We start from the raw sequence: 25,235 nt of genomic DNA, 5'->3' as shown, positions 1-25,235 counted from the left end.
TGGGAAAGGCATATGTCCCTGTAATAAAAACGGTAGCATATTATTCAGATCTGGCTGGGATTAAGTACTAATATATTTGCATTCAGGCTCAGTTCATGCTGCCCGGCAAAAACAGACCGTTTTGCAAGATCACAAAAACAGACGGTCTTTTTACGCTATATCAGTTGCTGTCAGTTATAACTGAAAGGACAACTGATGTGCAATGTAATGTCCATGTTTCCCTACGGCTCAGTTCAAATTGCAGTATAAGCAATTTAACTGAAAGCTTTTTCACAATGCACTCCTATGGAGAGTTGAAACATTAGTTTTTTAGCGTAGTGTTAAAGGGGCCGGAGGCTATGTTCACAGTGGCCATTGCATTCCTTGTGACATCAGGAACAACGCAAATGATCGGGCAGCAGCCTCGCATGTTGTGCTCGCATTGCATCGTTTACAGTGAAGCATAGTCAATGAAAAGTATGCTTCAAGTGGACCTGAACTCAGAACGTCCTATCTGCTCTAAAAGATACACAGCAGAATTACCACCTTTAAAAACAGAAAGCATTTTTGTTACAGCTGATACAAATCCTAAAAATAAATCTGCAACGTTTCAAATTCCTGATTCATGGAAGCAGACATATTGCTAACAGCCTGTGCTTTCAAATTAGCTTATCTGCCATCTCTGCCGTGGCAGTCAGGTGACAGATCAAATTACAACTTGTGATTAGACACAGATGAGGGGGAATTAGACAGGCTTAATGCTGTAAATACACACAGGTGCATTTCTCTGATTTTCTTGTGTCCTGTGCGAGAGTTCAGGTCCACTTTCATGGTTAACACTCACATTACCGGCAACACACGGCATGCAGTGCGTTACGATGCTACAACCCGTTATACACCCTCCACACTGAACGCTGCATAGATTGAGCATTGCAGTTCAAAAAGCTGCATTACACCACACCACTATGAACTTAGCCTAAACGGATTCTATGTGATTCGTTCAAGTTGTCAATTAGAACTAAATGCATAGTTGAGACCTGCACAATTTTAAATGTATAGCGGCTGTTTCCCATAGAAACGTATGGCGGAAGCGCATCTTCTCCGGATGCGAAAAAAAAAAATCAATGAATTCACCGACTGTCAGCTGCTCTCCAGCACCAGCCTTGTTACCGCTCCGGTGCTAGACAGGTGCCCCCCCATTGAGTCAGATCTGAGTGCGGCTGCAGCCATGCTCATACACGACATGTCATGATCCTATGCCACTCTAACACCCCCACGTGTCAGCATTTGACAGGTGTGGTGTTACTACCGCTGCAATTCGGCCGATTTAAATTACGCCAGAATTGCAGTGGCAAACAGCAGACAAGATACTGAACTGCTCGGCAAGTGCAAAAGTCAACCTCCCGTTTGAAAGAAGCCTTATTGTGATTTTGTGGATTTTCATGCATTCTTCTGAAGGTTACTTGTGATACGTACATCAATTGGAAAGAACTAACCTATCTCAGTTATCTAATTTTCTAATAGTAGCCCAGTATTATGTAGCCATCCATCATTCAGTTATTAGAGAGAGGAGGTTCTGCACAAATAGGTGCATGTGCTACCTATACACACTGATGGATACACACTGAGGGCTGGAACCCACAGGAGCGCTTTTGGCAGCGTTTTGGCAGCACTGCGATACGCTAGCAGTTTGCCAAAACGCTGGGCTAATGTTAATGGATGGGGCAACTTCCACAGGAGCGTTTGCGTTTCTCAGAAACGCAAACGCAGGACCTGCAGCATTTTGGGAGCGTTAGCGCTTCAATGTAAAGTATTGAACCGCTAGCGGAAACGCTCAGCAAAACCTAAACTGAGCGGTTTTGCGGTTCAGCACACTGTAACAAAATGAAAAATAATTCACAGGACCAATCAGGATAAAAACGCAAAACGCTACGCACCCGCTGGGCAAAAAAATACAATGTTGCAAAACATGACCAAAAACGCACATGAATCCGCTTGCAAACCGCTCAGACAAAACGCTAGCGGTTGCGTTTGGCGTTTGCTGATTTCAGTGGGTTCCAGGCCTGATGGGATATCCTTTTGCTTTTGTGCTAGTTCTTTATTAAAACTGGAGATAGTAAATTAAGTCATAATTTTCTTGCTTGCAAATTTAACTTAAGGAATTTCCATGTTTCACTATAGGTCAGTTTACATGCATGCGTAATATAAACTAACTAAAATCTTAAGGGCTTGTTTACATTACAAAAGCTTTTCTAAGCCCTTTGTGATTTTAAAAGCTCTTGCTAATGTAATGCTATGGGTGTGATCCCACTACTAGAGGGATGTGATTTTATAAAAATCCCCCATAGCATTGCATTAGCAAGAGCTTTTCAAAATCATTAGCGCTTTAAAAGCTCTTGTAGCAACAAGCGTTAACCTGTGCATCATTTGTGTGTTGTGTTAAACCTGACAGCAGCCGATTCAGTGTAAAGCAGGCCAAGTATCCACATTCCTCATTTAGTAGTATTTTCACCTTGTAGCTCTCCCATGGATACCATGTGTGACCCGTAACTAAGGATCGGTGTACACTAGGGTGTTCTGTGCCGTGGTATGGAACACCTACAGAGAAAGCATTGACATGTCCGTTTCATCAGACGTGTCATAATAGCATTGCTAAGATGAATGAGTTATAAATCCAGCCCCAATTAGAGGCAGAGCATTAGCGCAGAAGTCAGGCTACTGCCATTTATTAGACAATGAAAATGGATGCCTCTTGCTTTATGTTCCCTTGAAATATTCTTGGCAAAGGATATGTAGACCATTATTAATAAATATGGCAGCCTCTATATCACTCACAGTAGAGCATCACTAATGCCTTGACATTTTTGTATGTTTTTTATGAAAGGCCAGTTGAGAAAGTAAAAAAAAAAATAAAAAAAAAAATACTGCCTGGAGTGCAGGATAAATATTATAGTATCCATTTCAAACATAAAATGGATTAAAATTAATAGTATTCCTTTGTGACATAAAAAGGGAAAAAAAATCATACTGAACACAAAGCTGATATAACAATTTTATTAAATTAAGTGCCGACACAAAAGGTTAACAGCCAGCTTTGATGTACACAGAATGCCACGATGTCAGACTTCCAAGTAAACAGTCCATGAAAGGTCATGAAATTTCTATCGTGTATTTACCTGGGGAAAAACAGGAAAATGTGATTAATATGTTCTGTACAGCTAAAAAAACTTTAAAAAGCTCAGACTGTAGACCGGATACTCAAATGCACGCATGGGCATGCACAAAATTGTATGAACTTTGAGACATTAAAGTGGTCTAACACCCAGCATTTCAACTTTGCTGTAAAAGATTGCTTACAGCTTAGAAACGATTATGCCCGATTTTTTTTTTTTTTTTTTTTTTTTAGCAGAAAATCACTGAATGGATTAAACATGACATTTTAGTGCTGCATTTAGCTAGAAATCCTCCTCCGTGCTTAGGTTTAGTTACAAATGTATCTATTTACAAAGTAATAAACAAACACTGCTCTGAGAGAACAAAGAGGGCTTCCCTGGCAGGCTTTTCAGAGGTCTAATTGCATTCCAAACAAAGATACATTTGTAACTAAAGATAAGAACGGATGTGGATTCCTAGTTAAATCCAACACTAAAATGTCATGTTTAACCCATTCAGTGAATTTCTGCTTAAAAAAAAATCTGGCATAATAATTTCTAAGCTGTAAGCAATCTTTTAAAGCAAAGTTGTAATGCTGGGTGTTAAACCGCTTCTCTGTTTCCATGCAAAGGCTTAGATTCCTTTATGTAACTGCACCATTATTAAAATACAGATAAATATTGGTGATCTCAAAATATTTATATTTGTTATTAAAGGGTACCAAAAGCCAAAAATTAAGAAAAAAAAAAGTGCTGTATATACATACTCAATACTTGTTAGGCTTCAGCATATGCAGAGCAGAGAGTGCATTGTCACTGGTCTGCGTTGGGATTCTTAGCCTGCGAAACTGCAGGGGTCATAGCAATGCCACTGGACTGACAGGCTAAGGATTGCAATGCAGCGCAGACCAGTAAAAACAGGCTTCGCTCTGCTTATGCAAAGGCCTGACCCCTGACCACAGTGCTGCAGTGACCAAGGTGGTGGTGGTCAGCCTACACTCTGGTAGGATTACACACTACTTGCCTCAGTAGTGGGAAGCTTCTGGGTAATCCAGAGGCTTCCCCGATTGTATTACACCCCACTATTCCAGTGCTGGGTCCATCTAAAACATATACAACAAGAGCTTGCCTAATATCGTTCTTGTGGCCACACTCCTGTTTGGGAGCTTACCTATACTGGGCATGCATAAGTAAGGACCACATATGCCAGATAGAACACGCACTTTTTCCCATGCATGGACCTTACTCATGCATGTCCAGAAGAAGGGGGTCCCGGACAGTAATGGAGAGCTAGGAGATCCAGGAAGCCTCTGGACCATTCCCACTACCGAGGCAAGTAGCTAAATTTCAATCAATTTCTCATAGCAAGTTTGCTTTAAAAAACCCTTTTACTGTCTAGTAAGGAGAGCCACCCATGATTTTATAAACATGCTAAAAAACAAACTGATGCTTTGCAACCATGGCAACAGTCAGGCTGCCTCCACAAACTTTTACACACAAAGATTTACATTAGAGCAGAACTACAGCTAAAATAATACCATTCAGATGCCCCTTGCAGGCAGTCATGTATTAGCCGCAACAATCTCTGAATAGATCACAATGCTGGGTGCACCATCCTCTCACAGACACTGCCTGTGCTGCAGCATACTCCATACAGCTCCCAATGCAAAGCCAGCGTCTGTAAGTAGAGGAGGGCACCTGGCACCATGGGCGTGACATGGAGACCAGGCCCACAGAACAGCACAACAACAAAGCCTACGGGCCACGGATCGGAGTTTAGGGAGCCCTGCTTTAAAGGATAACACATTAGTTGTACAGCTGTTCCCATTGCCCCCAACCTGCACGTAACTACTGTTAATACTATTCCGAGTTCACCACTGTTGCCCTGGCTCCAGTGTCAGCATTGTAAGTAACTGAGTGACACTCTACTTCACATATAGGCATGACTGCAGACTTAGCCTAGCTCCTGCTACTCTCTATGGAAGTTAGATCTACAATCTAGCTGGCTAATGTTGAACAGCACATCGCTCGATTTACAATGTACACACAAGTGCCAGTGCTATGAACTGAACCTACACAATAATCCATTACAGGAGGAGCTATGGGTCACTGTACTTTACTATACAAGTACAGCAGTCTTGGATCACTTTGACGTGTCTGAAAACATGAAATATAGCCCTGCTTATATTCAAAGTATACAGTAAAATGATGTGCAGAGTGCATAGGGAAGCGCTTACCTGATCCTGCGCTCCTCGCTCCGGTTCTGCGGACAGACTGGCTACTCTTCTCCTGCAGCTGTGGCTATAGCTATACACTGCGGCTGTCTGCCGCTATACAGCTCCAAGTCCTCCGTTCTGCTCATGTGACAGGATCACGCATGGCCACTGATGTTACAGTAGTAGGACGATTGCACAAGTACGGAGGTCACGCGGAACGGAAGTCCTGCAGCTGTATAGCAGCAAGTAGCTGCAGTGTACAGCTATATCCACAGCTGTAAGAGGAGGGGGAGAGGAGCACAGCAGAAGGATCAGGTGAGATCAGAGTGTACTGTACTGAAGTGTTAGTGTATTACAGTGTAGCGCAGCTTAGCTGATGGGGCAGCAGGGGTTAGTATAGAGTAGTGTAACTAGTAGCTGGTCACTGTAGAGTAGCTTAGAGACTTAACGTCATGAGCTTATCTTTTTGAACCCTCAATTATAAATATACAGCACTACCATTTTAAACAAACCAAATACAGCATACTTACCACATCATCAATCTTCAGGATACTACGCACAGTCTCTGTAGCAAGGGTCAAAGAACTCATTGAAACCAGCAAAGGCTGAACAACCAGCTCTTCCAAAATGTTAGAAATTCCACCCTGTAAAACATTGAATGCCATTTGTCAATGATGATTTGTCAGAATGATAAAGCCGTAAACACACAAGAGGGAGGGCGCTTACTTTCCGGACATTAATTCCAGCCGTCTTCTCGCCCTGTGCATGCCTGTTTCTCAACTCTGTCACAGTGGATATGGGGTTAAGCCCTGCATTTTCTGCCAGCGTTGATGGTATAACTTCCAGGGCATCTGCAAAGGCTCGGATACAGTAAGACTCCATGCCACTCAGAGTTCTGGCATATTCATTCAGACGCAGGGACAGTTCTATCTCAGGAGCTCCTCCTCCAGCAATCAGAGCTCTATACAAAAAAACAATGCAACTTTCAAAGGCAATTTAGACAACAGAGCACTTCATTTCCATGTAATAGTATTCAAAAACAATTTTTTGTTAAGTGAGAGGTGACGTGTAAGAGGAACCAATGTGTCTTAGTCTGTACAGCACTACATTGTACTATTGAGGCAATAGGTTTCATGTCATATGAATCAGATATAACACCCCCCCTCTCCCTGCTCCTGGGTCAATGGGACCCTGAGGCTTCCCCCTCTTCATGGTAAGGATCTGATTTTGAACCAGAGCTTCGGCTATGTTTTGATTTAAGCACAGTTTACCTGTGTGAATCTTCACTGTATGCCATTTTTAACTTTATTGAGAAAAAAAAAAAAAAAAAAAAAGTCTGTCCAGCATCCTTTTGAGAGCAGATCCAGAGTAATTCATATTGATTTGAGACTATACCGAACTGCGCCTCATCCTGGCCAATGATGGGACTGCTATGAATTGATTCTAGTTTCTATGGACCCTTATGGAAAAGCAATTAATGCACAGTCTGACATGGACAGCCGCCTCACTAGACACTAGTCTGGCAGTTGGAGCTGTGTCAGTGTGTCTTTCAGGGAATGCTTTCAAAATAAAGGAAACCTTGAATCTCCCATGAGGCAATGGACTAGACAAAATCCTGCCTGAGCCATTAGATGAATAATACTTTCTGTAAGTGGCAGCTACATAGGAAAAGTTAAATTGTTCATCTTATATAGATATGCACATATGCATTTAAACCCCTGGCGTTAGGATTTTTTTTCCAGATTTTAGGGTCTAAAAGCAGTGCAATTATTTTGCACCCTTCCAGACCCTAAAACCTGGAAAACAAAATCATGCTGCCAGGGAGATCTGCATCAGTTCTAGCAATCTCTCACCTCCCTGGCTCCAGTGCTGCAGTTTCCCCTCCATCCTCCGGGTGGCGCTGCAACTGTAAAGTGAAATTGCCGGCTGTCACGACTACAGCCGGCGATCTCACCAGGAGGAAGCAGAGCCCAGGAGAAGAGGAAGGAGAATGGCGTCAGACGTCGGGATCACCCGGGAGGTATATAGAAACGCTCCCGCTGCGCGCATAGCTCTGCAAACAGCCTCCAGCAGCTACCCCGAGCAGAGGTCGGGATTACCGCTCTGAGCTGCGATTTTCCACCCCGACCCTAGCTCGGGATTACCGCCAAGGAGGTTAAAATGTTGTAGCTTTTCATAACTGGTGTGGATGATCTGCTTTGAGGAGTGTCTATTAGCGATATCAGACAGACTGCTATCAAGCTGTGTGAAATCAGCAAATGTTGCTGAGAGTTATCTGTAGTTGTAAGTCTGCATACATTATAGGGTCCCGGAGTTTAGATTCACTACGTTACTATCATTGGCTTCAATAGTTATTCTAACAAAACCAGGTTTTTCTATGAACTATTGACCCTTTTTATCACTTTTCCTGCTCTTAGGAGCAACTTTGTCAGGAAAGTGTTTAATGGCTGTAATTCCTCATCAGCGAGGGGTATGCTATAATCTGACCAGTCCTGACTGGACAGAAACTGTTACTTACATTCCTGATGTTTAACTCTTTCAGGCAGAAAAAGAAAAAAGGGAACACAGCATAGTTATTTGTGTGTTTGGCACTGTACATACGCATCTTTCTGCTCATGTCACATTGGTATTCCTTTAAGGGCAAAGTGGGCCAATACAGAAATAGTGTCTCAAACGTGAAAGTAAATTCAATTGGTTTACAAATACCTCTTTTTGACCAAGCAGCGAATAACACAAAGTGCATCGTGAATAGAGCGTTCTGCCTCTTCGATGACCAGTTTATTTGATCCACGAACAACAATTGTAACCGTTTTTCCAGGATTGGCACAGCCAGTTATCTGCAGGGCAGAAGACACGATTAAAGTTAGATTTCACAGGGGGAGAAGCAAACTTCAAGATCCTGTTCTCTTTGTAGACTCGCAAGCCTAAGAGAAATAGTGGCTGTTATTGCAGATATCTGCATGCCAGTTTGATTCTTCATCTTATTATGAGCTGCGATTCTAAGAAATATGCAGATCCCATGTTTTAACTTCATTGAATGCATGTTCATTCCAAGTCAAAGCACCTTTCACACATAGGGTCTAATGCACTAAGTTTCAGTAAATTTAATGTGCACAGGGAGAAGCCTGGGTTATGCAATTATAGCAACTTGTATTACCTGGGTAATAGGGCTGCACGATTTTAGGAAAAAATTGAAATTGCGATTTTCTTTAAATCGAGCTTTAGCACTAAATTCACAACGCCCCCAGTATAGTTTAGCCAGGTAAGCGCCTCCAGTATAGTTGCCCCAGTATAAGATCCTGCTATAAATAAAGAACATTTTGATGACAATTGAGGCAGACTGTGTACGAGAGAACTTGTTAATCTATCCACAGAGCTTCCAGCAGGGTAATAGTTAAAGTGCAGAGTATCATAAATAACAGTGAGAGAAGGCTGAGGAATGTGAGAAGGGCAATGAGGGGTAGGAGTGGGTGATCTATCACCTTCAGACCATCACCCGCAGCATCGAGACAGAACACCAGCGCTGCGGCATTAAGGAAGTGTAGGGAGAGGGACAGAAAACCATCACTGCTTCTATAAGCAAGTGTGCAGAGAGGGAGACATCTGTGTACGGAGCACAGAAGCGGGGCTCAGAGGTGCCAGGACAGGAAAGAGTTCGGAGCCCCTCCTAATAGTCTAACCTTACAGCGCTGCCTTTCCTCCTTGGCTAGCTCTCGTCACTTTCAGCAGCTGCTGTTAACACGCTGGCTCTGCCTCTTTCCTTCCCGGCAGTTCCTGGGGCCAGCTGATGAAAATATAATCATGCATCACTGCGCCCCCCATGTTGTTGGAAGGGGGAGGCGTGGCAGAAGCTAGGACTAGCAGCGAATATTTATGATTGTTAATGAGCCGGGCAGCGAGGGGCGAGTCCAGTCCAGAGCAGCACACAGCACCAACAATCACTCTGTACCACCCTCTGTACAGCTCCGCCTACCGCCTCCGTCATACCATCTCTATCTAGCTATTGGTGGCGCTGTGTGCTGCTCTGGACTGGACTCGCCCTCCCCCTGCTGCCCGGCTCATTAATCATAAATATTCACTGCTAGTCACGGTTTCTGCCAATCAGTGGCTCCCAAAACCGAACCTACTGACGATCCTGAAATCGGCTGCACGTGAATCGCGGTTTCGGTTTAAAACCGCGCAGCCCTACTGGGTAACGTGTGTTACCATAGCAAGACAAAGACAAGACAAATAACCTATGTATAGCGCTTTTCTCCTGTCGGACTCAAAGCACGAAAGCTGCAGCCACTAAGACGCGCTCTATAGGCAGTAGCAGTGTTAGGGAGACTTGCCTAAGGTCTCCAACTGAATAGTTGCTGGCTTACTGAACAGGAAGAGCTGAGATTCGAACCCAGGTCTCCTGTGTCAGAGGCAGAGCCCTTAACCATTACACTATCCAGCAATGCATGTATTACCCAGATAACGCCAGTTGCACTAATGAAGCAACATGCACTACTCCCCAGACGTTTGTGCCAGCAAAATTTACCAAACTTAGTGCATTAGGGCCACAGTCCGATGCAGCAGTGGACAGTGTATACCATTATACAGGCCCAGATTTACATCACAGGAGCCTATAGGCACAAATGTTCTGGCACCCTAGACTTCGTGCTCCTCTGCCCAATGTAGTTAGCTACAGGTGCCCCTTAATATTGAGATACTTCTGATAACCTCAGGGCTGTGGAGTCAGTCCAAAAATCCACAGACTCCGACTCCTCAGTTTAGGATTCCACCGACTCCGACTCACTCCAACTCCTCGACTCCGACTCCTCTAATTTGCATATTACAATTTTGTTGATTAAAAGTATGTAACATGAAATTCGTCTCTTAACTGCCAACGCTTAGGAATTTTACAAGACAAGTGAAGTGAGAAGGATATGTAGACTACTATATTTATTCCCTTTAGACTAAAACTAGTCCTTGGTAAGAGTACTTGTAAAAGGTACAGACCGGAACAAAGAACATCTATCAGGCCCTAGGCAATGTAAGTGTGGGTACATGTAAGAATGATGTGCAGGTACTCTGCAGGGGAATGAGGAGATTCTTCCTCTATTACACATTCTTCATGCACAATCTGAACAAGGTTTATGGGTGACAGACAACACCTCTGTGTTCAATGTGCACAGCATTCTCAGTGGATTCCCTGCAGCTCTGTGGGGAGTGCATATGTAGAGTATAGTACTACTGTGTAACAAAGTAAACTTGAGACAGATGAAATTAAAGTTTTATACATACCTGGGGCTTCCTCCAGCCGCCTTCAGGATAATCAGTCCCTCGTTGTCCTCCTCCACCACCTGGATCTTCTGCTATGAGTCCAGGTACTTGAGCCAGTCTGGCGTAGTGCGCATGCACACACTCCGCCGCCAGGAGCATACTACACCTGTGCAGCACTATTGCGCAGGTGCAGAATGTTCCTGGCTGTGAGAGCGGCATGCGGCCGGACAGCGCTGACTGGCTGAATTACCAGGACTCATAGCAGAAGATCCGGGTGGTGGAGGACGACAGCGAGGGACTGATTAGCCTGAAGGGGGCTGGAGGAAGCCCCAGGTATGTATAAAACTTTACTTTTCATCCGTCTCAGGTACCCTTTAATTTGTAGTCACTAAACCAAATTTTAACAACATATCAAATTATTTGATTTCATCAGCAAAGGGAGTGCATACATTTGCATAAATCAGCATCAGTGCAGAATTATTTCCATCTCATTGACCATCTCTATTAGTGACACAGCTACACATCAGGCTTTGTTCTTACAGCATAGATGTTATTTAGTATATATAAGAGATTCCTGTGTACACATATATACAGTCACAATCAGATATGTATATCTGACCTTAAAAATACGGGGACTGCTTTATTGAAGCAGCACAAGTAACTAATTTTGATTGGTTTATTTCATTTTTGTGGACTAAGCACAGCTATTACTGTATATATACATTATTTTTAATGCCTATTATCTGAGAAATAGAACATCATATTTTCTATTTTAATTACAGTTACAAATTAATTAGGAGTCGGAGCATTTTTTCCCCGACTCCAGGCACCCAAAATTGCCCGACTCCACGACTCCGACTCCACAGCCCTGGATAACCTAACACTAAGTAGCTAGAGGTGTCCCCAAGTGTTGGGTAGATAAAGATGCCCCCGGCTGAAGTGAAATGCCAAGAGACTGGCGAGTAACCTCATTTACACTCTGCTCGGGACTCAGCATAGGTAAGGAGGGAAGCACTAGGGGATGGGAGTGAGCTGCCTTTCCATCAGGCGCCAGTAGGCACATGCCTACAATGCCTTATGGAAAATCCGGCCCTGCCGTCATGCATAACAATACAGTCATGCTTTGCAAAAACCTTTTCAAATATCCATTGCAGTAATTTGCAGCACAGTATTCAGGGCAGCAGAAATCTATGGCATTGATCAAATTAAGGATATGCCTTCGCACCAACGAGATGCATGTGTTGCACTGAATGGAAGCATTGGTGCAATATAGATGTGAGTCAGCTGAAACGTTGTAAAACCATACTTTAATTCTGACATTTTATAAGTCGCTGATGGTCATACAGATACATTCCTCAATACAGTTTTCCTGTAAAAGTGCTGGGGAATTAAAATGGAGAGCTGACCAAAGTAACGTTTGCATTTTTGATGCTAAGCACATTTCAACATACTTCCATATCTCCTGCGGTATGTGCAATAAAAGCAGTCACACAATGATTATATCAGGGCTGTGGAGTCTGTACAAAAATCCACCGACTCCGACTCAGTTTAGGATTCCACCGACTCCTCTAATTTGCATATTACAATCTTGTTGATTGAAAGTATGTAACATGAAATTAGTCTCTTAAACTACCAACGCTTAGGAATTTTAAAAGACAGCTGAAGTGAGAAGGATATGGAGACTGCCATATTTATTCCCTTTAGTCATAGACTAAAACTAGTCCTTGGTAAGAGTACTTGTAAAAGGTACAAACCGGAACAAACAACATCTATCAGGCCCTAGGCAATGTGACTGTGGGTACATGTAAGAGTGACGTGCAGGTACTCTGCAGGGGAATAAGGAGATTCTTCCTCTATTACACGTTCTTCATGCACAATCTGAACCAGGTTTATGGGTGATAGACAACACCTCTGTGTTCAATGTGCACAACATTCTCAGTTGATTCCCTGCAGCTCTGTGGAGAGGGCATATGTAGAGTATAGTACTACTGTGTAACAAAGTCAACCTGAGACAGATGAAATTAAAGTTTTATACATACCTGGTGCTTCCTCCAGCCCCCTTCAGGCTAATCAGTCCCTCGCTGTCCTCTTCCGCCACCTGGATCTTCGGTTATGAGCCCAGGTACTTGAGCCAGTCTGGCGTAGTGCGCATGCACACACTCCGCCGCCGGGAGCATACTACACCTGCGCAGCACTATTGTGCAGGTGCAGAACGCTCCTGGCTGTGGAAGCGGCATGCGGCCAGACTACGCTGACTGGCTGAATTACCAGGACTCATAACGGAAGATCCAGGTGGTGGAGGTGGACAGCGAGGGACTAATTAGCCTGAAGGGGGCTGGAAGAAGTCCCAGGTATGTATAAAAAAAACTTTTCTTTTCATCCTTCTCAGGTACCATTTAATTCGCAGTCACCAAACCAAATTTTAACAACATATCAAATTATTTGATTTCATGAGCAAAGAGAGTGCATATATTTGCATAAATCAGAATCAACACAGAATTATTTCCATCTCATTGACCATCTCTATTAGTGACACGGCTACACATTATTATTATTTAGTATTTATATAGCGCCGACATATTACGCAGCGCTGTACAGTGTGTATATATATATATATATATATATATATATATATATATATATATATATATATATATCTTGTCACTAACTGTCCCTCAAAGGAGCTCACAATCTAATCCCTACCATTGCCATATGTCTAAATTATGTAGTGTAAGTACTTTAGTCTAGGGCCAATTTTTTTAGGGGGAGCCAATTAACTTATCTGTATGTTTTTGGAATGTGGGAGGAAACCGGAGTGCCCGGAGGAAACCCACGCAGACACGGAGAGAACATACAAACTCTTTGCAGATAGTGCCCTGGCTGGGATTCGAACCAGGGACCCAGCGCAGCAAGGCGAGAGAGCTAACCACTACGCCACCGTGCTGCCCGTACACATCAAGCTTTATACTTACAGCATAGATGTTATTTAGTATATAAGAGATTTCTGTGTAGACATCATATATACACTGTACAGTCACAATCAGATGTGTATATCTGACTTTAAAAATACAGGGACTGCTTTCTTGACGCAGCACAAGTAACTAATTTTGATTGGTTTATTTTTTTTGTGTGGACTAAGCACAGCTATTACTGTATGTATAAATTTATGACTATTATCTGAGAAATAGAACATTTTATCATATTTTCTATTTTAATTACAGTTTAAATTCATTAGGAGTCGGAGCATTTTTTCCCGACTCCAGGCACCCAAAATTGCCCCGACTCCGACTCCACAGCCCTGGATTATGTTGACAGTAAATAAAACTGCATGCTCACCCTGGTTTGGGAGAAAGAGAAAAAAGTTGTTTTCATTATGTGTGCGTGTGTACCTAATTTATTTACACAATAATATAAAATGTTCTGTGTCACTTCTCTTTAAAGGGAACCAGAGATGAAGCACCCTTGTGTATTTTACCATATAGATCAGTAAGAACATTAGAGAAAACACTTACCCTGCTCTGTTTCATCCTCACTGCTAAAAAAGTGTCTGTTATCAGCTGTGATAAGAATCCCGGACTGAGCATTCAGTCTGGCTTTGCCAGGAATAATTATAGCGGAGTCATAGCAGAGCCACAAGGGGGCAGGTTTGGGCTTGAAAAGACAACAGAGAAGACAGACTCAGCTATAATCTTTCAGTAGCAAAGCTAGACTGAGTGCTCAGTCGGGGATTCTTATCAGAGGTGATAACAATCAGATTAAACAGAGAACAATGAAACAAAGAGCAGATTAGGTGTTTACTGTCATGTTCCCACTGATTTATAAGGTAAAATACAAGAGGGTGCTTCATCTCTGGTTCTCTTTAAAAGGCTTGTCTCCACTTGTCAGTTTTTCTGTGCATTAGTTCTTCTGCATGAGTTGTCTGACAGTGCTGCATTGCTGTCAATTGTTTTCCTGCATGTGAAAAATGCATTCTAGTGTGAACTCGCCCATTGATTAACATTGGTTGCAGTTCCCCTGTGCAGAAGACGCACAGAGAAAAAAAAAAAAAGTGACGAGTGGAGAGAGGCCCCAAATCATTAGACACAAGCAAGGACATTTTTGCAGATTTGCAAAATGTGACTTCATTCTTATGCAGGTGCCTGCTGAAAGGGTTTTTTTCTTCTTTTTTTGTTTTATTATAACTCAGGCGATCCTGGATTTAAATTTTTCGAACAAAAAGACTCCCGGGCCCTGAAAAAAAACCTTGTAAAATTACCTTTACTAGTTTTCCAGATCCGTTGAGACTAACTTCTTCAGCCAGCTCAGCTGACGCCAGCATCTCTGCTGTGAACTGGTCAATGTGTGCAACTGGTTTTGTTCCAATGGTCTGTAAACAGAAAGGAAAAGAAGCTTAACCATTAATGTGCATGTCAGTTATCTTCTGCATACAGAAACTTGATACATGAGAAATACCTTCATGTGGTCTTAAAGTGGACCTGGACTCTTGCACAGGACAGAAGGAAAACCGAGATATGAAGCCTCTATGTATTTAGAGAGTTTAGCCTAATTCCCCTAATCTGTGACTAACCACAAGTGTAATTTGATCTCTTATTTGTAGATACAGGATGTTAACCCTATGTCTGTTTCCATGAAAACAAGAAGTAGACACTGCAGATTTATTGCAGAATCTGTATCAGCTGTAACAAAAATATTTCCTATAAAAGGTCATTAAGCTGTTACTTATCTTTTAGAGCAGAGAGGAAAATCTGAGATAAGGTCCACTTTAACCACTTCTGTACCACAGGGTTTTTTGCTGATCAGTGCTGCGTGGGCTCTCCAGCCCGCAGCACCGATCAGCTGGCAGCTAGGGCGATCAGACTGCCACCCTTTTTTCCCCCACTAGGGGGATGTCCTGCTAGGGGGGGGGGGGGGTGTCTGATCGCCGCCGGCTGCTTGCGCTTGCGGATTTCCGTCATACGCCTGATGGGATAGGCTTTAGCCTATCAGATGCCGGCGATCCCCGGCCAATCAGAGGCAGCGCCGTATACATGTAAACACCGATCGGCTCGCAGGGTGTTCACGGAGACACCCTCCGTGAGCTGACATGGAACGGCCGTTTCCATGGAATCCACTTCAGGATTCAGGGGCGTACTTAAGCGTACACAGAATCCTGAAGTGGTTAATAATAATTACAATGGGGAGAGGGAAGCAAGACAAAAACGCAAACAGCCCATACAGCTCACCTTGCATATGAATTCTATGTCTTCTCTCTCAATGTCCTTCACAACCATTATCTTCATTTTATTTAAGAAGTGTAAGGCCAGATCACTAAGTGCATCCCTGGTAACAAGAACAGAAAGATCAAAAATTACACACAGCTCAGTCACTACAGAGATGGACATTTAGTGGAAACAAAGTCCAGCTCTGGGTACCCTCAAACCCAAGCTTTCCTCTGTTAGCATTCCTAACATTTTGTAATAAAAGATTTTATGGGTTTATTTTTTTGACATGGTAAAGACAGATACTCTTTCTTTACATGTAAGGTAAAGACACGTATTTCATTACATATCCCATACAGGGCCACAGATTTGCTTCTTAAAACTGATCACATTTGTGACAAACTCAAACAATCCATTACATGAATCTCGCATAGTCCACACATCTGAAGATTATAGAGACTATCGTCACTGAAATAAGAGTGGATGGTGGCCTAGAGTAGTCTTAATACCAAAATGTTGCTAATGGGAGACAAACTCTGATAAATCTCAAGTAGGTAAAGTAGGGAAAAAAAAAGTGTAAAAGAAAAGGACCAACAGGAAAGAACATAAAGGACAAACCGTTAATTGAGAAAGAATATGGTTTCCCAAAAAGGCTTAATAAGAAAACAACTACACCATATATGCATCTATGACCCCACATCTCCACTTCTCTCCCACATTTAGTGTCAGATGCAGTCTGCTTTTGAATTGGTTGAGTCCTTCAAAACTAAGAACGTGTCCCTGTGAACTTAGCCTCTAGTCCAGTGTCAGCAGGAGGGCGAACACTTTCTTTTTCAGGTTTATCACTTAAAAAATTTCAGAACACCACTATCAGAAGCCTCTATTCGTGAAGAACTGTCCAAAGCAGAAACTATATATGGTAACTTGCCTAATCCAACAAATGAAGCTCATTATAAACTTAAATTACGCAATCTTGAGCAGCCATTAACTGAAAAAGCAAACAGGAAAACGTTATTTACTAAACAAAACTGGTATGAGAATGGTGATAAGTGTGGCGCTATACTTGCCAAAATATCACGTCAGCAGCAGTCTCCACAGGTGGTTCTGGGGGTTGAGGATACAGGAGGTCAAATGCTGTCCTCACCAGAGGAAATCCTCTCTAGATTCGTATCTTACTATAGCGACCTGTATGCTAGCCAGTCCACCAGGTCAGCATCCGAGATCTCTGATTATTTGAATGCAATCGAACTTCCTACTCTATCTGCATCCCAAGCAGCTAACCTAGACGCTCCCATTACTGTAAAGGAGGTGGAAGAGGCTATTTCCTCTTTCCCAGCCTCCAAGTCGCCTGGGTCAGATGGATTACCCATAGAACTGTATAAACTGCACTCTACCTTTTTTGCCCCTAAGCTCCTGCAACTATACAGAGCCGCTAAGGAAGAACATGAGCTTCCCTACTCTATGAGAGAGGCTATTATTACTTTAATACTAAAACCTGATAAGCCACCAAACCGTTGTGAAGCATATCGACCCATATCACTACTCCAAACAGATGTGAAGATACTAGCTAAAATTCTTGCACGCCGTTTAAGTATAGTTTCACGCTCCTTAATACACAGGGACCAGTCTGGGTTTGTGCCGGACCGCTCTACAGCACTCAATCTACGTCGCCTTTTTCTTAACCTGCAGACCCAATATGATGAGGTTGGCACTAGAGTAGTACTATCCCTTGACGCCGAAAAGGCTTTTGATACTGTGGAGTGGGATTTTCTGTTTGCGGTCCTGCACAGACTCGGATTCGGTCCATCTTTTATTGACTGGATAAAACTCCTATACACTAACCCAGTGGCACGAGTAAAAGTTAACGGATGGCTCTCCACTTTATTCACCCTCCACTGGGGTACCCGTCAGGGTTGCCCCCTTTCTCCACTTTTTGACCTGGCTGTCGAGCCTCTAGCAGCCATGATTCGGGCAGACAGTAAAATCCGGGGTTGGGTTAAGGGTGGTAGGACTGACAAGATCAGCCTTTATGCAGACGATATGCTGGTCTACCTATCTGACCCAGGCGACTCACTTATGCAAACATTACAGGTAATTAACCAGTATGGCTCCTATTCAGGTCTCAGAATAAACTGGGCTAAATCATCTCTCATGCCAGTTGACCTTTTCCCACCAGCCCAGCATCATCTTTCTACCCCTCTCCAGTGGGTGAGCTCCTTTACATACCTGGGTATTGTAGTTTCGAGATCACCGGGAGATTTCATTTCACTAAATCTAGATCCACTACTAAATCAAATCAGTGCCAAACTTAAGGCATGGGAGAAACTCCCTTTAAATGCTACTGGACGCGCCAATTTATTTAAAATGATTATTTTACCTAAAATCTTATACGTATCCTGGCACTCTCCAGTTTTTCTTCACTCAACGGCTTTCTCGAGGCTGCATTCCCAGTTAGCCTGCTTTATATGGGCCAAGCAACGTCACCGCCTCTCTCTCTCTGTTCTGCAGCAGCCAAAAGACTTAGGAGGTATTGCAGTCCCTAACTGTTATTTGTATTATTTAGCATCTCAGCTATCACATCCAGTGTTCTCCCCAGGCTCTTTTAGCTGGGTGCTCCACCCGGCTAGTTTTGGTGACCACCCGGCTGTCATCAGCTCAACTCCACCTCTGCTGTAAGCAGAAATGTGTAGAGAAGCACCGGCCCTGCATTCTTTCATCTCGCCCCACCCGGCTACTTTTTCATGCCACCCGGCTGGAAAAAAATTCTGGGGAGAACACTGACATCTATATGATGGGTTCAGGGAAGGAAAACCAGCTCTACAAAACATATTTTCCCTGCTCCCCTATCACAATAAAGACCCCTACTACAATACCCTTAAAGGATTTAAGGGAGTGGGTAGATCACAGTCCCTCCTCCCCACTTTGAAGGAAATACTTAAAGTATGGGACCGATCCCATCATATACTGCCTAGGTTCTTAACGTGTGGTACGCGTACCCCAGGGGGTACTTTTGATGGTTCCAGGGGGTACTCGGGCTTGATATACTTAACCAAGAATATCAAATTTACAGTTTTAGAAAAAGATAAATCTTATTTAAACAACACCAAGTTAGTATTTTAGCTAATTAAAAGCAATAGTAAATGCTTGGAAATTGTTTAGAACCAATTATCATGTACTATGATTAAATATATATTTTGTAAGGGGTACTTGTGATGATGTTTACTATGCTAGGGGGTACTCGGTGAGTACAGGGTTTTAAAAGGGGTACATACCAATAAAATGTTGAGAAACACTGATATACTGCATACCAAGGAGGCTTTCCGGCTCACTCCTTTATGGGAGAATCAAAACTTAAAAGAACTCAGTAGACTCTCGGATGCTGACTGGTGGTTTACCAAGGGTGTTAGGTTTCTACATCAACTCTTTCTTGGGGGAATAATAAAAACCTTTGATCAACTTGCAGCAGAATTTGACCTTCCACAATCAGCCTACCTTAGATATCTGGGCCTAAGACATGCATTGCATACTCAGTTTGAAAACTTCCCCAAAGATTTCGTAAATTCGCCCCTCTTAGATATTGTTAGAGGCGCCTCCTCTAAACAGCTGATCACACTTCTATATAGTGAATTAATTACACCTGAGGCTACCCACCGTATATATCAGAAACGCATTTTCTGGGATAGGGAAATAGGCAATGTTTCCGAAGATAATTGGGATGACGCTCTCTCCAGTGTAGTCAAGATCTCCCCACACCTGCCCGATCGTCTACTATACCTGTATGTACTCCATAGAGCCTTCCTTACCCCTGTAAGATTATCAAAATTTAAACAAGGCGCTGATGATCTCTGCCCTAAATGTCGAAATGGCAAAGGCACTTTTCTGCATATGATATGGTCATGCCCACGAGTAAAAACTTTTTGGAAGCAGATAATCAAATTTCTGAATGATCACATGGGATGCCCACTCGTTTGTGATGCTAAAACTTGTCTTCTAAACATTTTCTCAGTTACTCTACCTAGCAAGTATCATAAGCAATTTGCACTGGAAACTCTGCATCTAGCTTGCAAACAGCTTACTAAAAACTGGATAACACCCATGGTCCCCACCTGCACAGACTGGATTAAAGCAGTCAACACGGTGTTACCATACCGTAGAGCCGTATATCAGCATAGAAATGCCTCTGCCAAATTTGAAAATATATGGTTTGAATGGACTAACTCCAGATTTACTAAAATTTAGCATGCCCACATACCTCCTAAATATATAAACCACTTACATTTATCCCCTGATACCGGATACCGCCAAGCAAAATGTTTTCCGCTATCTCTCCTACTGGACAGGCTCTTCTTCGCTTGTCCCTAGGTAAATAGCGCTATATTGCACTGAAAAGTGTAATGTTCTCCGTTGTAAATTATTGATTATTTTAAAATGGCTATCCTACCACTAACACGCCAAGTTTGTTGTTATTAATGTTACCTTCCAAGCTACTCACTTGTCCTATGATGAGTGTCTGTTCTTTTGTATCCTGATGTGATGAAGGCCTTTGGCTCAATGATGTATGTTATCTATATGCACTCTTTATGGGATTCTACCTGTATTGTATATTTTCCATCTGTTGTCAAACTCTAAATAAACTTGACGTGTTTAAAAAAAAAAAAAAAATTCAGAACACAAGGAGTCGATAGTGGCACTGTGGCAGTGATTGAAATCGCTTGTGATCGCTGCTAAACATTGTTTAACAAATTTTAGTTAAACAATGTTAGACTATAGCATGAAAAACTAGCGGCGAGTTACTTCCAACAGGTGGGGTAGTGGTGAGAACGATTATTGGCCTCGGAGACCACTTAAGATCCGGTGTGCTGGATCTTCAGCAGATGCGTGCCTGCCGTACACACAGTTTCCCACTAGACTCTCAGCCACTATGGCAGAGTTCAATCCAGCATTTGTACATAGCTTTTACAGTAACAGAGGATGGTGGGGTCGCAGGGAAGAGGAGGTCAAACTGAATTGCAGCAGCCACAGTCCTACTGGTGTACGTATGCAGACTGTGGATAAAGCAAAATCAAACAGGCAACCAGAGGGTTTTAAAGTAAACCTAAGATAAGGCAGGATACATTTTTTTTAACACATAGCTGGGGCTTCATCCAGCCTCCTCCAGGCTGATCCCTCCCTCACCATCCTCCTGCACCACGTGGATCTTCCACAATTGGCTCCGGAAAGTCCTCCAGTCTGAGACATACTGCGTGGCCAACCAGTGTGCACGCCCCCGAGCGTTCTGCCCATGTGCACTACTACTGTGTAGGACTCTCCCTGCCATGGAGGAGTTCATGTGGCCAGACTGCGCAGACTGAAGGACTTCTGGGGCCAATTGTGAAGGATCCAGCCAGTGGCGGTGGACGACGAGGAAGCCCCAGGTATGCATTTTTTCTCCTGCCCCATTCTCAGGTACACTTTAAATTTAAGGGGAATACAGCAAAATTAGAAATGGATTCTATAGTACACATAATAGATAAGGAGGTTATTTAATGTTAAAAGCTTATGCTTTATCTTGCTAATTTAGCGCATTAACTGTAGAGCTGTTGAATAGAAACAAGCAATGTGATAGGATTGCACACCTTAAAATAGACTTTTGAATAAGAAGCACATTACAACCAGCCTTCTTAATCTGTTTCACAAGATTGAGGATGTAGGTCCGCTCTTCACGCAACACTCGGTCCATCTGTGCATAGTCTGACACCACTATCTGATTGTCCATCTGAAATTAGAGAGCATTTTTAGTGGTTGCAATCCTAGCCATACTGGCTAAATGCACTGCAAAAATAGCAAATAGCAAAGAACTGTTTGCAAAAAAGTATATGGATCTTAGCTTGCGCACAATACAGGCTTTGGCCTGCCGCAAAAAGGACTGCACAAATATTGGTAGCCAGGCGCCTACAAAAAAAAAAATAATTTATACAGACCGTCTTTCACCGGCTCACACACTACTTGCAATATCTTACACAGTTGCCCACTAACTGTACAATTTTCAGCGAAGAATCGCCTAAGTGATCAGATAAATCTGTTCGGAAATAAAATGTCTTAATACATCAATTATTTTACCAACAACAAACCAATCTGTACTTCCTATCAATCTCAACCGATCATAAAAACTTTTTCGATTCATGAAATTTTCATTGAACAATCAGTCGAATTGGGACATAAACAAGAATTATTTTGTGTCTATCAGTTTGCATTTATCTGTTCACTTGGGTGATACTTCACTGTAAATTTCCCCATTAGTGGGCAACTTAATGAATGGTGACGAGAGGCTAAACTGTGATCCAATTAATTCCTACAACATTCCACAGTACAATTAGTATATTGATTTCAGAAAACGTGACCCAATCATTTAATGCATACATGTAAAACTCCGGCCCATGGGCCAAATCTGGCCCTCTGAGCCATCAGATTTGGCCCTCAGGTGGTTTCCCCACTTTGCATTATGTTTGGCCCACCCTAGGCCATCAGAGAAGCTATATTGGAGGGTAAGCCCTAGATCACCAGGGAAGCCATATGGCAAGGGGGACAGCACTAGATACCAGGGACCTGTACAGGAGAGGGTAGGGAGCCACTAGACACCAGGGAACTGTATGGGGGAAGGAGGGGGCCACTAAATACATAATTATATAGATGACATACGGAGGATCACTAAAAATCAGGAAACTGTATAGGGGATGGGGGGTGTTGGGCTATTAGACACCAGGGAACTTATAAAAGGGAGAGAGGTGGCCACTAGAATTTGAGGTTGGCTCGCGACTTGGCCAGAGCTTAATTTCAGCTCACTTTGTATTAGACTTCGATACCCCTGATTTAATTTTAACAGCAGCGGAGTAAGAAACACCTGTCACTTACATCTGTTTTTGGCGCGGACAGGCAGAACTGTATGAGGCCAATCTTTGCCTTCTCAACACGTGTTACTCCGGTGTTTGCAACCTTCTGTGTCAGCACGAGTCCTTCAACCATTTCACAGTCATCAATGGTTCCCCTAAACAGTAACAAAGCTTTATTAACAAAAATCAGAGACAATAAACCACCCTTCTAGTGCCAAGAAATAATTGCTCTTACAGGGGTGGAAAATTTGAATATACAGGGGTGGAAAATTTGAATATACAGGGGTGGAAAATTTGAATATATAACAAGGCTTCCCCCATTCTTCTGTCCCTCCGTTGTCCAGCTGCAGCCCCCCAAAGTGCGGCAATGTAAATATTTATCTCACGGGATACAGTGCAGCCGTACTAGCAGATCTCCCTTCAGGATAAGGCGGAAGTAGCAGAACCCGGTCAGTGCGCTCTACTGCACAGGCTCGAGTCCTCTTGCGCCTCCGCAGTAGAGTGGATACGATCGGGTTCGGCTATTTCCGTCCTACCCGAAGGAAGAGCTGCTACTGTGCCGGATCCCTGCAAGGTAAATAAATCAGCGCTTGTCAGGGGAGGATTCCGGGACACGTCGGGGTAGCCAGCACTGGACTGCCTGCAGCTACAGGATAGGGGAAGCCTCAATGGGACCCTGAGGCTTCCCCCTCCTGAGGCGAGTACCCCCAGGGGATTTTTTTTTGTTACAGAGTCTCTTTAAAGAGACTCTGTAACCTCTAAAACAAGCCCTGGGGGGTACTCACCTCGGGTGGGGGAAGCCTCCGGATCCTAATGAGGCTTCCCACGCCGTCCTCTGTCCCACGGGGGTCTCGCTGCAGCCCTCCGAACAGCCGGCGACAGACCCGACTGTAAAATCAATATTTACCTTTGCTGGCTCCAGCGGGGGCGCTGTGGCTGCTTTCCTCTCCGAACTACACGGAAATACCCGATCTCAGTCGGGTCCGCTCTACTGCGCAGGCGCCGGAAACTTGCGCCTGCGCAGTAGAGCAGACCCGACGGCGATCGGGTATTTACGTGTAGTTCGGAGCCGACAGCCGTCAGAGCGCCTGCGCAGGAGCCGGGAAGGTAAATAATGACGTCATCTTGTACGGAGGGCTGCAGCGAGACCCCCGTGGGACAGAGGACGGCGTGGGAAGCCTCATTAGGATCCGGAGGCTTCCCCCACCCGAGTTGAGTACCCCCTAGGGGATCTTCTGATGTTACAGATCCTCTTTAACCTTCCTGTTAACTAACCTTAACAACCCCCCCTCCCCCCGTGCCTAACGTTAACCCCTAAGGACCCCCCCCCCCCCCCCGCACACCAAAGGCTACCACTTCCTAACCCATAATTTTCACCACCACAGCAAGTATGTTTTAAGCTGCAATAAGCAGCTATGAAATGGTTAACAGCGGATGTAAGGGAAAAGAACAGTGAATAATGGCTATAAACCTCAGGCATCTCTGGGCATCCAAATTACTGTATATAGTTGCTAATAGCAGTTTTTAAATGCCCTTTTTACCTGCATCGGAAAGTTTCACCCTTTTGGGCAATTCAAGTATACTTAAAGCGCTGCCTAAGTATTTCCTCTTTCTGACACCAGATCATGTGTTTTTCTATCCCTCTGTGGGGTGCCAAGCTCATTTGAACTTATTTCTTAAAGAGGAACTGTCGCGAAAAATCTTAACATTTAAAACACATACAAATAAGAAGTACATTTCTCCCAGAGTAAAATGAACCATAAATTACTTTTCTCCTATGTTGCTGTCACTTACAATAGGAAGTAGAAATCTGTCATTACCGACAGATTTTGGACTAGCCCATCTTCTCATGGGAGTGGACAAATGAATCAGCACACCGGTATTTCAATAGTTCACGCTCTTTTATTGAGCCATGCGTTCCCACAAAGGAAAAGAGCCGACAATTGTTTCGGGGGCCACACAGGGTCCCCCTTCTTCAAGGCGCGTGGTTACCACGCGCCTTGAAGAAGGGGGACCCTGTGTGGCCCCCGAAACAATTGTCGGCTCTTTTCCTTTGTGGGAACGCATGGCTCAATAAAAGAGCGTGAACTATTGAAATACCGGTGTGCTGATTCATTTGTCCACTCCCATGAGAAGATGGGCTAGTCCAAAATCTGTCGGTAATGACAGATTTCTACTTCCTATTGTAAGTGACAGCAACATAGGAGAAAAGTAATTTATGGTTCATTTTACTCTGGGAGAAATGTACTTCTTATTTGTATGTGTTTTAAATGTTAAGATTTTTCGCGACAGTTCCTCTTTAAGAAATAAGTTCAAATGAGCTTGGCACCCCACAGAGGGATAGAAAAACACATGATCTGGTGTCAGAAAGAGGAAATTTACCTTTGCTGGCTCATGGGGGGGGGGGGGTTTCCTCAGGTTTTTTTTTTTTTTGTGTGCCCCTGCTAAACCACCGCTATAGCGCCGCTAAACGGGGATCCCTTCACCCCCAAACCCCCCACTGCGATACTTGGTCGCAGACATGGTCGCTCCTGGAGGCAGGGCTAACGGCTGCAGCCCTGCCTCCAATCG

General features: G+C 43.5%; 1 protein-coding gene across 1 annotated transcript in view; it reads right to left on the bottom strand.

Annotated features, from left to right (window-relative positions):
• Positions 1-3,019: 3,019 nt before the first annotated feature.
• Positions 3,020-25,235, bottom strand: part of CCT4 (chaperonin containing TCP1 subunit 4) — a 45,780-nt gene continuing 23,564 nt past the window's right edge. Inside the window, exons 7-14 of the mRNA XM_068232376.1 lie at positions 22,687-22,819; positions 21,411-21,550; positions 15,820-15,916; positions 14,853-14,963; positions 8,054-8,184; positions 6,074-6,308; positions 5,878-5,991; positions 3,020-3,155 (exon numbers count right to left, since the gene is read on the bottom strand). Of these exons, the coding sequence (XP_068088477.1) occupies positions 3,141-3,155; positions 5,878-5,991; positions 6,074-6,308; positions 8,054-8,184; positions 14,853-14,963; positions 15,820-15,916; positions 21,411-21,550; positions 22,687-22,819 (976 nt within the window). The 3' untranslated portion in view covers positions 3,020-3,140. The remainder of the gene's footprint in view (positions 3,156-5,877; positions 5,992-6,073; positions 6,309-8,053; positions 8,185-14,852; positions 14,964-15,819; positions 15,917-21,410; positions 21,551-22,686; positions 22,820-25,235) is intronic.

This window comes from Hyperolius riggenbachi, chromosome 4 (assembly GCF_040937935.1).
Source record: "Hyperolius riggenbachi isolate aHypRig1 chromosome 4, aHypRig1.pri, whole genome shotgun sequence".
NCBI classification, from domain to species: Eukaryota; Metazoa; Chordata; class Amphibia; order Anura; family Hyperoliidae; genus Hyperolius; species Hyperolius riggenbachi.
Note: the sequence above shows the minus strand (reverse complement) of the source record. Positions and strands in the feature narration are given on the sequence as shown.